At 37.3% G+C, this 14,213-nt stretch overlaps 1 protein-coding gene across 9 annotated transcripts in view; it reads right to left on the reverse strand.

Annotated features, from left to right (window-relative positions):
• The window catches only part of ELN (elastin), a 117,646-nt gene that overhangs the window by 29,293 nt on the left and 74,140 nt on the right, over nucleotides 1-14,213 (reverse strand). For all 9 annotated transcript variants that reach the window (XM_077480648.1, XM_077480649.1, XM_077480645.1 and 6 more), the window contains 7 exons: nucleotides 13,681-13,743; nucleotides 11,308-11,364; nucleotides 8,157-8,306; nucleotides 8,023-8,058; nucleotides 3,518-3,640; nucleotides 1,230-1,259; nucleotides 960-992 (listed from right to left, as the gene is read on the reverse strand). In XM_077480648.1, the coding sequence (XP_077336774.1) occupies nucleotides 960-992; nucleotides 1,230-1,259; nucleotides 3,518-3,640; nucleotides 8,023-8,058; nucleotides 8,157-8,306; nucleotides 11,308-11,364; nucleotides 13,681-13,743 (492 nt within the window). The remainder of the gene's footprint in view (nucleotides 1-959; nucleotides 993-1,229; nucleotides 1,260-3,517; nucleotides 3,641-8,022; nucleotides 8,059-8,156; nucleotides 8,307-11,307; nucleotides 11,365-13,680; nucleotides 13,744-14,213) is intronic.

The raw sequence follows: 14,213 nt of genomic DNA on the forward strand, positions 1-14,213 counted from the left end.
GTGCTACACGAACATTTCATATTCCTGATCTGTGCGTGCTTTACCATGTACTTGTGTCAGAAAGTATCCTGTGCATTTGTTTTGCTTTCTTTGTGTGAAATCCCTGGTGATCCTGCCAGTCCCTCTGCTTTCCTATTGCAGACTGACCATGATAAGTATGAGAGGCATGAGATCACATCCACCTCTGCTTGGTCTGTTTATCAATCTTCCACCTCTCTAACCCCCTTATGTAGCTGAGAACAGTGATTATGTTATCACGTATACAAAAAGCAAAATCGTAGTCAAACAGAGTAGTTTTGTCATATAGGGGTTGATTTATTAATACTGGAAAGTGTAAAATCTGGTGAAGCTCTGCATAGAAACCAATCAGCTTCAATTTTTTTTTTTTTTATTGAACAAGCTGAAGTTAGAAGCTGATTGGTTACCATGAACCACTAAATTTTGCACACTCAGTTTTAATAAATCCATCCCATAGGGACATTTGCCCACTTGCACCTTGTTCTTAAACAATATTTGTAGAAGATAGAGGGATTAAAGTATTGTCAGGCTTGTATTAAAGAAGGCCTCAACATTCTGGAGACTTGCTCAATGATGGTTGGATATCATTCTACCCATCATAATCAAGGAGAAATCGACTCATTTATGACGTAAGAATTTAAGACATCAGGCAGAAAGGATTTAAAACACGCAATTACCTATATATGCTTTTACCTATGTGATAAAAAAGATGAAGAGCACAGTGACCCACAAATGGGGGAGCAAGCACCAGTACCTCCCTATACCATTTAATAAATACAGACTGATTGAAAAAAAATTCACAAGGGTTTTCAAGTACATGTCATTTTTAATTGTGACATGTCTCCAGCTACAAGTATGTTATGTTTGTAATATGACTTAAATAAATGTAGTTACATAATAAACTATAGGTAAAATGTTTGGAAACATAGGGGTAAACTTACCTCCACCTGGAAGCCCACCAACGCCTATTCCAGCTGCAGAAGACAAGAGATCAAAATGAAACTCCAGTTTGGTTCCGTGAACATTTCTTATAGAATGAAATATAGCTGTCCTAGAGACCATTCTCTCTGGTTACATTTCTACAATGCATTTCTTCAAATGTTTTCCCTAGAATCTTGGTTTTACTCATCAAATACATGTTTCAGTTATTTTTATCTACATATATACTTGGATTCAGCTTTTGAATATGCATTTCTATAATTGAAACTCACCTCCAGTTTTAGGTGGTTTAGCACCAATACCTGTATAACAAAATATGCAACAAAGGTTTAGCATTTCAAGCAAAACAAAAGCAACAGTTGTAGGAGAAATATTAATAATCAACACTTACATAAAAAATATGGCTTAAACATTATAATTACTATTACTATGTTCAATGATTTTAATCTGTTTAAATGTTGACCAGTTTGTGGAAAAATTATTAAGATGTAATCAAAATTCCTAAGCAGGATATTACAGTCAGAAGTAAATATGATGTTCATTATTTCAGTTCAGAAAATTGCTCTTAGTATACCTTACCAGTGGTCATCAACCCCGTCCTCAGAACCCACTAACAGGCCAGGTTGGCAAGATAACTGAAATACATCACAGGTGATATCATTTGGCCTGTTAATGGGTCCTGCAGACAGGAGTTAAGAACCACCGCCTTAAACTAAATAGAATAATAATTATATGAATTTAATGCATGACAGTATGCAGGGTGTTCCTTAGTCTGGGTTCACACTATTGTGCTGCAGCAATGTACATTGTCATCTCTTTCTGAAATGCCCAAACTAAAGATTTCCAAGGAGTGTGGGGTGGAATTGTGGCACTGAACATCATACACATGTGTCTGGGCTCCCCGACACATGAAAAGCCATTATATTGCTGCAGCAAAGTAAGTTTTGTCCAGAAAGGCAACAAAAATGCAAGTTACTGAAATACTGATTGTTACGAAAAATTCCATGATTATGCTGAGCAATATTGTCTTTAGTAACAAAACTTTTCAGCACAAGTTAGATGGTTCAAGTTCTTTTGACCAATATGCTAAATCGTTGACACAAATGCCAGAAGCAACTTCCTTATTAACACAGAGGAATAAAAACTATTGACATAGTAATAGAGACCAATGGTGGCTGGTGCTCAATTTTTTTTTTTTTTTGGGGGGGGGGGGGCGCAAACAAACTGAAAAAAAACATCAATTGCAGCCACTGTGCCTATCAAATGCAGCCACTGTGCCCATCAATTGCAGCCACTGTGCCATCAAACGCAGCCACTGTGCCCATCAAGTGCAGCCACTGTGCCCATCAAACGCAGCCACTGTGCCCATCAAGCGCAGCCACTGTGCCATCAAACACAGCCACTGTGCCATCAAATGCAGCCACTATACCCATAAATTGCCACCACTGTGCCATCAAACACAGCTACTGTACCCATCAATTGCTGCCAGTTTGCCCATCAATTGCTGCCACTGTGCCCATCAATTGCCGCTGCTGTGCCCCATCAATTGCTGCCAGTGTGCCCCATCAATTGCTGCCAGTGTGCCCCATCAATTGCCGCTACTGTGCCCCATCAAATAGTGCCATTGTGTTGGGACTTGGGATTTACCTGTCTTGCAGCGGGTCACGGTGGCGTCCTCCATGTCCATGCTCTTTGATGTCTCTGGTCCTCTCTATCAGGCGTTCAATCACAGCACCTGTTGTTTCAGCCAATCAGGTGACAGGTAACCAGACCTGATCACCTGATTGGCTGAGTGGCAGGTCGATGTTAGGAAAGCGATTTATTCGCTTTCCTAACACAACATTGAGTAAACAGCGAACGCACCACATTGCGCCCGCTGTTTACCATTTTGGAAGCCTATTAGAGCCTACAGCTCTAATCAGGATGCCTATGAGAGCCCACGGCTACATTTTGGAAGCCTATTAGAGCCTATGGCTCTAATCAGGATGCCTATTAGTGTCCACGGCTCCAATTAGGTGCTTCCAAAAAAAAACGCCGCTGTAGTTCAGGTGCTCGGCGCCCAACAAGGGGCCAGACAGCTGAATAGGGTGCATAAATCTATCTATGGTGAGAGAGAGGTGACAGGAGAGAGGGGGCGGCACTCCTGTGCCCTTTATGGACGCACCACCATGAGACTATTAATTTAGTAAAGTGAAATTTTCAGGGAGCCTAATAAATAGGATGAAACTTTAATCAACCAATCAGGTGTTTTAGAATTTTTTTTATTTTTCTCATGCATGATTGAACACTGGTTTGCTTTATATATTATTATTTCCTTTTAAAGTAGATATTTACTTTGCTTAGTTAACAGGCTCTACTCCTTTAGTAAATCAACCCCAGTAAGCCGAGGGGGGCCAGCAGGTAAGGTAAAAGTATTATCTTTGTCACACCTTAGTATCACCTAAGACAAGATCCTCACATCATAGTTAGAGTGGCATTTTTATCTAAAAGTCTATATTTGCTTTCTGTACAAACTGAAAAAGCAAGGAAAAAAGACTAGTATTACTATTTAATTACTTACCGGCTCCAGGGTAACCACCAACTCCAGGGATGCCACCAACTCCAGGAACGCCACCAACTCCAGGAACGCCACCAACTCCTGGTACACCACCAACTCCTGGTACACCACCAACACCAGGAACACCTATGGAAACATACAGCATTATGCATGATCACTGTATAAAAAAAATCCAGAATAAAATAAAAAATATGGTTTAGGTAGATTTGCAAGGAACACGTATTACAGAAAAATGTCTGCATATAATTTCTGCTGTAAATTCTTTGTTTTTATTTTACTGAGACATAGTTTCCATATAATTCTCTAACCATTGTGATTTACATTCCTATTTGTTTCTAATTGTGTGTCTACTGAAGTCCTCTCAAGCCTTTTTTAAGTTTTAAAGGTGCTTGGTGACTTGAACTACTGAGCTTTGTAGTTGCAGTTTAAAGTGGAACTTAACTCGAAAAGTGAAGCACTGCTGATTCCCCCATTCCTACAATCCTAGTTGAGAATCCCTGGTAAGCACCTGATTTTTAAAAGCCAGCAGCTACGTATAGTATTTGTAGCTGCTGACTTTTAATTTTTTTAAACTCTTAGTCAAATTCTTCTATAAAATATAACCAAAATAAACCAAAGAACGCACATGTAAGCTATCCCAACTTACAATTCCTTATAGACCAGCATTAGTCTTCTTTTAGGGCTTAGTACTTTTTTTTTACAAGTGCAGAAAAATACCTATTGATCCTGTACTTGTAATTTCCCAAGTTCTGAACTGAAATCAGAATTCTCAGCTACCTTCCGTGAACTACACAGCAACGCCTCTTTATGTAATAGACAGGAGGAGGTGCTTTTAGTCTAAATTGGGAGAGCATCCTAGAACTGGAAATGTGTTTTTGGCAAAATCAGATGGTAAAAAGAAAAGAAAAAAACACCTGTAAAAATTAAACTAATGTAGATACCACTGGTAAGCAGCAATATATGATTTTTTTTTTTTTACCATCTGATTCTGCCAAAAAATTTTTTAAAAAAACACCTGTAAAAAGGAAAGTATTTTTTTTTTTACGTTAGGTTATTCATTTATTTTGCTTTGTTTCTGGGATTTAGTGAGACCAATCTGCATTACATGTTTTTCTCCCATAGATGTCACTCTGATCCATAGATTTTAGAAAGTCTGCAAACTTGAGTTTTCTCTAGAAGTAAACATTGAATGGCACTAAAGTGGAAAAGTCAATGTTGATAATGGAAATATGATAGCTAGGGGTAATCAGCTAAATCTGTATTTTATACATGAGCCATACTTATATATTACAAAAGGAGGAGAGAAAGGGGTCTCCACAGTACTGTACAAGCAAACAGATCAAATTTTTATGTTCTGTCCTGAATGAAACTGAAAAAAGTAGTTCTTATTTTTTTTTTAGGCACAGTCCAAGTATTGCTTTATTGTATGGTATGGTTATATGTTTATGAGTTTCCTTCACACTCCCTCCTACTGTTATAAAAAGTACAATAAAACCGCAAAGGATGGATAAAACTTCTCAATAAGCTAGGGTAATTTATGCAAAGCTCAGTCACAAATGTATAAAAATATATTTACATTTTCTGCTTGTGCAGTAAAAAAGATCTCATAGAATGAGATATTAAAAAGCAATTTATCCAGATAAAAATATAAATACATAAAAAAAAAATACTATTATTATCATCACTAATTTTAAAAAATGCCCCATAAACTACAGTGTAGCTCTTCAGAATTAGAAATACATACAATGGTGGGTAATAGAGAAAATATAACTTTATAACATGTTTATCATTTATATTATACATATACTGTGGATTGATATATCTATACACAAAAATAGTAAACACAGTCATCAAGCTATAATAGGAGAGAATAATAGAAGTTTACAGTCTAGATCAATAAAAGTGAATAAATTGCGGCGCTAACCACGAAAAACAACTAAATGAAATAAATACTTATCTAAAAAATGTAAAGTGCAACCAGTGTGAATCACCTCACAAAGTGCAAAATGTGCGATACAAAAAATACAAATAAAATAATTACTACAATATTATATGTGCTTGCATAACATATTCATGCCAAAATATATAAAATCCAAAAACATTACTGAGAAGAAAATGTGCAAAAAAATTCAAAAATCAAAAAATATATTGATAAATAATTAATGCTCATTAATTCCAGTTCATGCAAATGCTTCGTGAACAAAAAACAAAGTCCATGCACAAAGGTGACTTCCAAAGTGTGTGCTAATCCAGTGACTGAATTCAGTGCCAAGCCAGTGCACCACCAGTTTCCCCCAGCCTCTCACCTCAATTACTTGGTATAGAAACACAATTTAAAAGCCAAAGCTAATCCATCCACATTCGTCCAGCGGCTAGTATCCACCTGTATCTTTCTTTCCCAGGTTCTTCACATCTCACTCGTTAAGGTGTGCGATACATACAGTGTGGAACAAAAGGACAGGGGGGCTCTCATGTGTAGTATGTAAATATGATGTTTTAATAACGAAAGTAGCAACTTACATTTAAGTAGAAATCAGCAAGTAACTGTATTACAATCCGAACTTCCGGTCTCGGCCGCGACCGGAAGTGACAAGTGCAACACCACAGCTCCTTCCCTGACGCGTTGCGTCACGATCACATGACTTTTTCACCCTTTGAAAAAGTCATGTGATCGTGACGCAACGCGTCAGGGAAGGAGCTGTGGTGTTGCACTTGTCACTTCCGGTCGCGGCCGAGACCGGAAGTTCGGATTGTAATACAGTTACTTGCTGATTTCTACTTAAATGTAAGTTGCTACTTTCGTTATTAAAACATCATATTTACATACTACACATGAGAGCCCCCCTGTCCTTTTGTTCCACACTGTATGTATCGCACACCTTAACGAGTGAGATGTGAAGAACCTGGGAAAGAAAGATACAGGTGGATACTAGCCGCTGGACGAATGTGGATGGATTAGCTTTGGCTTTTAAATTGTGTTTCTATACCAAGTAATTGAGGTGAGAGGCTGGGGGAAACTGGTGGTGCACTGGCTTGGCACTGAATTCAGTCACTGGATTAGCACACACTTTGGAAGTCACCTTTGTGCATGGACTTTGTTTTTTGTTCACGAAGCATTTGCATGAACTGGAATTAATGAGCATTAATTATTTATCAATATATTTTTTGATTTTTGAATTTTTTTGCACATTTTCTTCTCAGTAATGTTTTTGGATTTTATATATTTTGGCATGAATATGTTATGCAAGCACATATAATATTGTAGTAATTATTTTATTTGTATTTTTTGTATCGCACATTTTGCACTTTGTGAGGTGATTCACACTGGTTGCACTTTACATTTTTTAGATAAGTATTTATTTCATTTAGTTGTTTTTCGTGGTTAGCGCCGCAATTTATTCACTTTTATTGTATCACTATTAGTGCCGAGATCACTATTTTTGTAGGCTGCTTTCACACACTTATAGTATTTCATTTTTTATCTTACACATTGATTAGCAAGGTGAAGCGCACTAGTACCCTTCATTTATACAGTCTAGATCAGCCATTCTCAAACTTTTTAACATGGAGGGACCCTTAAAAAGAAACTTTCCAGGCTCAGGCAACCCCTACTGATGATAACTACTATATCTATACCTCATTGTAAATTACTGTGCTGGACACTGGGAAGAATGGCCCTTACTTTTTTGGTTATTGGAAAGATTCCACCCACCCCCTCACAGATTGCTAAAAAGATCATTGTTAGTGGTGTATTATTATTATTATTATTATTAGAGACAGAATGTGCTCATTGCTCAAGGAAACCATAACAACCTCTGGTGGAACCCTGGTTGAGAAAGGCTGGTCTAGATATTGTAATGAATTATACCTAGGATGGTAATGATAATATGTTAGAGACAGGTGAAGAAAGTAGAGCTCTCAAATGAATAATGTTAAAACTGACCACAATTGAATTAAAGAAAATAATGAAAATAAATGTAAATTTACAAAGCTATTTTGGCTACACTTTTCCTGTAGGTCACAGGAGTGCAGTTTGTTCTGCACTCCTTTGACCCATTTTCAGCTGGCAGAGGGCTAAAGTTGCTGTCAGCTAATTTCACTCAACCAGTCCATAAAGATTCCTGCTGAGAGGCTGATTCAGCCACTTCCACCCCCTCCACAGCCCAGTGCTCCAGTGAGCACTGGAGGAGCAAAGCAGAGAGTGTTCTCAGCGGTGTTTGATCACCCAGATCTCACTGCAGAGGTAGCAGGGGACAGATGCAGCATCAGATCATCGCTGCATCCACCTAGGTGAGTATAAATGTTTTTTTTTTTTTCGTCCATGCTTCTCTTTTAAAATAAAATCTGTAAAGTATGTAAGGAATATATGTATGGCCACATGATACAGGGGCCGACTTGGATTCCGAGAACAAATGACTCCTTTAGCAGAATTGAAGACTACTCAGACACTGGTGAAATACCAACTTCAACAGCCATGCCATTTGTAGAAAATAGTACTAATGGCTTACCATATTTAGGAGGTTTGCCACCATATTGGGGAATTCCTGTAAAAAAACAAACAAAAAAAAAAAACAATATAATAATTTTTCTAAAAACCAAACATTTCAGTTTTAAAAATTGTATGGTTTTAATTAAGCCTTACCAGCTCCTGGCAGTGCTCCACCCCCAGCTCCAGGATAAAGGCCAGGCACGACTCCGGGAACAGCTCCACCTCCAGGGCCTAAACCTGGCACAGCACCAGGGATGCCACCAACTCCAGGTCCAACACCAGGTATACCGCCAACTCCAGCTACTGTATGAGATGACATGATCAAGAAGACATGTTCACGATATATATTTAAAATAAGAATTGGTCAACTGTATACAGTTAACATGTTTAGGCAAAGCAGATAAATAATAGCAGAACAAAATTGAAAATGATATTATCTAATATGAAATGTGTCTGGTTTTTAGACCTTTTAAAGCAAGAGCCAAATTACTGGACCAGCACTTTCCCTTGTATAGTTTTAGAAATTCAATGAAAACCATGTAACCAAGCAAATCAAACAGCCAGATGTGCTAAAAGCTGGTCTTATTAGTTTTTATGTGTGCCTAAATAAACAAACTAGATCATAACTGATATGTTATTTTATAAGCTTGGTTTGTGCTACATTTAAGAGTACTTCCATATTTTTGTTATTTTGCCTGCAAGATATTATTACATAGTTCTTAAAAAATCCATAAACAGGATTATATTATCTGTACATCAGAGATGTTGTGTATTAGCTGTGATTGTTCAAAGAGTTAGCTGCCTGGTGTTAATTTGCACATGTGGTACAAAAACAGCCCCGTCCTTCAATAGATTTGGATAATGGGGCTATTATACATGACCTTGATACAAAACAGTACAGGTAAGGCTACGATGACAGAGCTGTAAAACACCTGTTTATTTTCAAGTAAACATTCACTAACAGGGGCTCACTGGAGGAAAAGACTTGCTGATGGTGCCCAAAGCAACCAATCACATTTAAATACTCTGTTTTCTAGATCAGGCTGGTCAGTAATTTCAAATGTGTGTTTGGTTGCTATAATAAACACCCCTTTATTCTGTTTCCACCAGTTTTATAAAATATGCCTGTAATCATTACGTCATAAAGTTGACTTGCCATTGATGAACCAGTTTTCTTTATTTTTTTAAGTACAGAGGCCTTTGCAATCTCAGAACTGTATAACTACAATGTAGATAATCAGCATGATGTTCTTGGATGATGAAATAAATATGGATGTAGATATATCTTTTGTAGACACAAGGACATACAAAAAAAAGCCTTATGCCCCATACACACTATAATTTTTTTCTTCAGATTTACCAAAACCATATAATATGAGGTCAAACCTTTAGCGTTTCAATTTGTATGCAATCAGGCAGGCCCTTGCACTACATGGTTTTGGTAAATCTGAAGGAAAAAGTCAGCATAAAAACTGATAGTGTGTATGGGGCTTAAGACAAATGAAGTACTGTACTTTAGGTAATGTTTGCATCAAGCCAATCTAAATCAGAAGTCTATTGCACAGCTTAAATTTGTGGAAAGTGGAAGTGCAAGTAGCAAGTGGAAGATCTTCAACAGACCGGTGGCTTAAAAGGGCTTGGTAAAGGCACCGCTTACAGTACTTAAGTTGTATTATTTTACAGATCTATTTTCTAATGTTTGGTTTCATGCCCTTGGTCTTTTCACTTTTAACATTTTAGTTATCGGTCTCCCACATAAACCTGCAAGATATCTGCTGCTCTCCAAGAAATTTGTAATTAGAAATTTGAATTGGAATTGGAAATTATCTAACACTTTTAGTTTAGGGTTAAGTTCCTATTGTCACCGGTGTCCTCATTGGCAATACTTCTCAGTGCTTCCAGTCCCACTAACACAACAAGAAGTACGGAAATCTCCTGTGGAAGGCCCCATGAGCAACAAAATCTGACACAGGTTCCCTTTCTCACTTTACTTATAAAAATTATTTTATTCCTGCCTGTCTTTGTTGGGACATTCTCATTTCATATCCTAGTGACACAATAGGAAGAGAAATAATGTCCAAAAACAACTTGACAGGGGTTCTAAACTTGCCTCACTTATTATTGTTATTCCAATCTGTGCTCAAATAGAAGTTATTCTAATAATTTCCTGTCCTGGAGACATAATAAAAATAAAAGGAAAATCTCCAAAATTAGCGGCTAGAAGCAACAACGGAGGTTCTAAACCGGCCTCACTCTTGTTATACACAATTGTATTCCTATCTGTGTTCAAATTTAAGCCATTTTTCTCATTTCCTGTCCTGGATTTGGAAGAGAAGTATAGAAAGCCCAATAAAAACCCAAGAGAAGTTCTAGTTCTTCCCCAATCCCCAAAAATTAAAATAAACGTTTTGAATGAAAATCTAATTTAAAATAAGCTTTGTTTAGATAAAAACTTAATATAAGGAATCAGTATGAGATCCTAAAAACAAGTGATAATGACTTTTGCTTCCATGGCTCAAGCCGAAGTCCCAACAAACAGCTAAATCCACAGATGATATGTGTAGATAGTGTATATTCGAGTTTGGACTGTTTTACTTGCTAATAGATTTATATTTCTGTCTATCCATTCCTAAGATTTATACAGCCCTATAGTTCAGCACAGCTAGGTAAAGAAACCACTTTACAGTTGAAGTGGAAGTAAACTAACCTCCTCTTACCATCATTGTAATTTTCCTTCAGCATTCAGGATCTTCAGCCAGCTTGATTGACCAGAGCACATGAATATGGGAGTTTATTTATTCCTGCACTGTGGTGTTCTGATAATATCCACTGAGCTGTGCATGCACGGCTCATTGTACATATTAAAGAAGATTGCAAACAGGCAGGTGCGTTTGTTTACTTGCATAGTATGTCTATTGTATAATAATAACTCCTTCTGTTTACAATTTTCTTTTATTAAGTATGGTGGTGTCTACTTCCCAACCCTAGCCTTCTGACTGGACAGTGAAAGAAGAGATACAAACTAATGAGGTCATCCTCTGCTCACTCTACTGTCTCTTCTATAAACATATTCTTTGTCAACACATTCAGTGCACCTAAATAGGTTCCAGTCTTGCCTCTCCCATCCCGAATGTTGCTGTATAGGGGACCGCGAAAGGGCTGATAACAACTTCCACTACTTGCACAAAAAATACATTTAATGATTTTGTGTCTTTTATATTTGCCTGGAATCCAGTTTTAAGTATAACCTATTGCAGGTAAAGATGATATAGAAATAAAAACAATATAAAATGGAGGCACTCACCACCATATCTTCCAGCCTTGGCTGCAGCTTTGGCGGCTGCTGCCTGAGCGCCTACTCCTGAGCACAGGAAAGACAGAGAGGGAAATGATTAGTCCTGGCAACGCTCTACAGCCATCAGAACAACACCTGTTTCTTATTACGTCACTCTGCACATTAACAGCGGGATCCTGCCATAACAGGATGAAGCTGAGCAAAGGAAATTAATTCACATTAAAAAGAACACATTTGGGATCATGCAGGTCACCAAAATGTCTGTAAGCCAAGATGGACACAGAGTAATAGAAGTTATAGCCTGTCTACAAATACACCATGCTTGACTTATCCTGCTGTTTCTCTGCAGCCCCTTCCTTCTCTGATAAATGTACTTTCTTAACCTAGCTGATCAGCATAAGGCCCATGCAATATTCAAAACAGATGCTATATGTTTACTTTATTTGCATGCATAAAGAAAACCTGTTAGTGAGCCTCTCAAAATGATATAAATGACTGCGAATTAACTTGGGAGTACTTACTATGGTTACTAGATTTTAAACAAAAACAGAACGCTGTCAGGAAATACGCTGTACTTTGTTACAATCAGATCATTCCTGGTATGTCACATATTGTATATACGTTTTATATATATATATATATATATATATATATATATAGAGAGAGAGAGAGAGATAGATATATATCTATCTGTAGATATATATATATATATATATATATATATGTATATGTATATATATATATATATATATATATATATATATATATATATATATATATATATATATATATATATATATATATATATATATATATTAGTTTTCAAATATGACATAGCCTAGTACATTAGATATGAGCTGCCTGTGTGGGCACAGTCTAGTTTGAGGTACCCATTTCAGAATTTTCATCCCTTAACTATATTTAAAAGCTATAAATAATGAATGCATTATGAGCTAAAGCTAGTAACACCCCACTATTACGAGCTGAGATGCCTGCTCCCTTCCCTCCCACCCTCATGTCTTCCTCTCACTATCTTCACTGTCTTGTTAAAGCCTCCTTGCTGCCATGTAAGTTGATACCGTATATAATAAAAACACTATAAAAAGGAAAAAGTACACTGGTGGTCGGGGAGGACTTCCACACTCCAAGACATTGTACTTGATAGGAATTGCAGTGAAAAGGTTTTGGAGTGTGAGCATGTTCTGTTTTTTTGACTGGAGACGCTGAATTAAAACCATGTACAGGGAGCCATACGTCACTTTTGTATCCTTTTATTAGGTCTATAGTATCCCCTGTGGTATCGTTGCATGCTAGTAACCCCAAAATGCTGTTCCTTTTATTGCATTTACCCTGCAAATGGACATGTATGTGTATATTTCTAAATCTGCAATGTAGTCTGAACTCACGACATGGAAAATAAACAGCTCTGTGATCAATAAGTATATCCTGGTTGGGGACTGTATGTTAAATCCTTTCCTTTATAATATATGTAGGTTTTTAAAAAAAAGTGTAAAAATATATTGGCATGTTCTTTTATTTAAAATGTATTATTTGAAAATACAGTTGATCTCACTGCCTTTAACCTTCTGTTGATCCAGAAATCAGCTTGGGTATCCTGCTATTTAGCTGTGGAATCCTGAAATCCCAACCTGATCTGTAATGCTAAACTAAGAATACAGGCTGCATGGTTCCTTTGTGACTCTCCCTCCACCTGCATTTTCCTATTGGCGTGTAAATGGGATGGATGGCCCCATTGGGCAATAATAAAAGCATAGCTGGAGGGAAAGGGCGGGCTACATGATGTCTATGCAGGCTATGGTTGCAGTTTTCACTATAGAGCACATAAGGTTATTGAAAAGGAAAACATGTGGGAGTCACGAGGCACTTAAAAGACAGTTTAATATTTTTAGAATGTCAACAAGTACATGTGAGATTCTTATTTTGAGTTTAAAGGAAACTTGTACTATGAGAGATTTGTAGATCTTCTTTTTAGAATGTTAGTTGCCTGGTTGTCTCAGACTCCCTGATACACTGATCTAGAACAACTAGAGGCGATTCAGTTCGCATTGTGCGCTATACAAGTATTTCATTCATTCATTCATTCAACTGAACAACTATGTAAATTATTAAATCGAAATCAAGTTCAAATGCTTATTCTCAATACTTGTTGTTTTTGCACAGGAGCTATTGAAGCCACTGGATCAGCATGACTGACAGTCAGGCAGCAAGCAGTTTCTGAAGATGAGGTCAACAATGGTAACCTACATATTCTATAAGTACAGATTACCTTTAGTTCCCAGGTAATTTGAATGTCTCAGCTATACACAGGGCACTCTTTGAGAAGTTGTGGCATAACAAATAGACATCTTGTCTAGTACATACCAGTTCCTGTAGGATATCCAGCTTTGCCACCAGCTCCAGCTCCCAAAGCACCAGTACCAAAACCTACAGTGCAGGATGAACATTTTGTTAGTGAAAATATCACAAAACACTTAACATGAAATTTTGTATTTCTTGTAGAGGGGAAAGGCTCAACTGGTATAGCAGGTGGTAAACCATGACACCCATGTCTAAGCAGGTTTGTCCTGCACTTTTATTCAGCAAGGCCATAAATAAGCACAGTTCAGGAGGGATTTTTACATCAGGGCCATTGCATAAGCAAAACAAAACATCTGCATGTCTAAATCACTTACTAAACTCAGGTCAGCTCCTGACTAACAGGACGCTCCCTAATGGGTTCCCCAAAACAAATCAGAAGCACAGGTACCTTTTTAGTGTTTTGTTAGCAGTCAGCCTTTTCACACAGCAGGCTTCCACAGCAGAGCGAGAGAGTGGGAGTGAGAAAGAGAGAGAGCCCTGAGCATCAGTCAGCTCCCATATAAAAAAGGCTTGTGGACTTGAGTAATAATGAGGTC

The sequence above is a fragment of the Lithobates pipiens genome, unplaced genomic scaffold, assembly GCF_037356315.1.
Source record: "Lithobates pipiens isolate NorthernLeopardFrog02 unplaced genomic scaffold, aLitPip1_a1.2 Scaffold_16, whole genome shotgun sequence".
Lineage (NCBI taxonomy): Eukaryota > Metazoa > Chordata > Amphibia > Anura > Ranidae > Lithobates > Lithobates pipiens.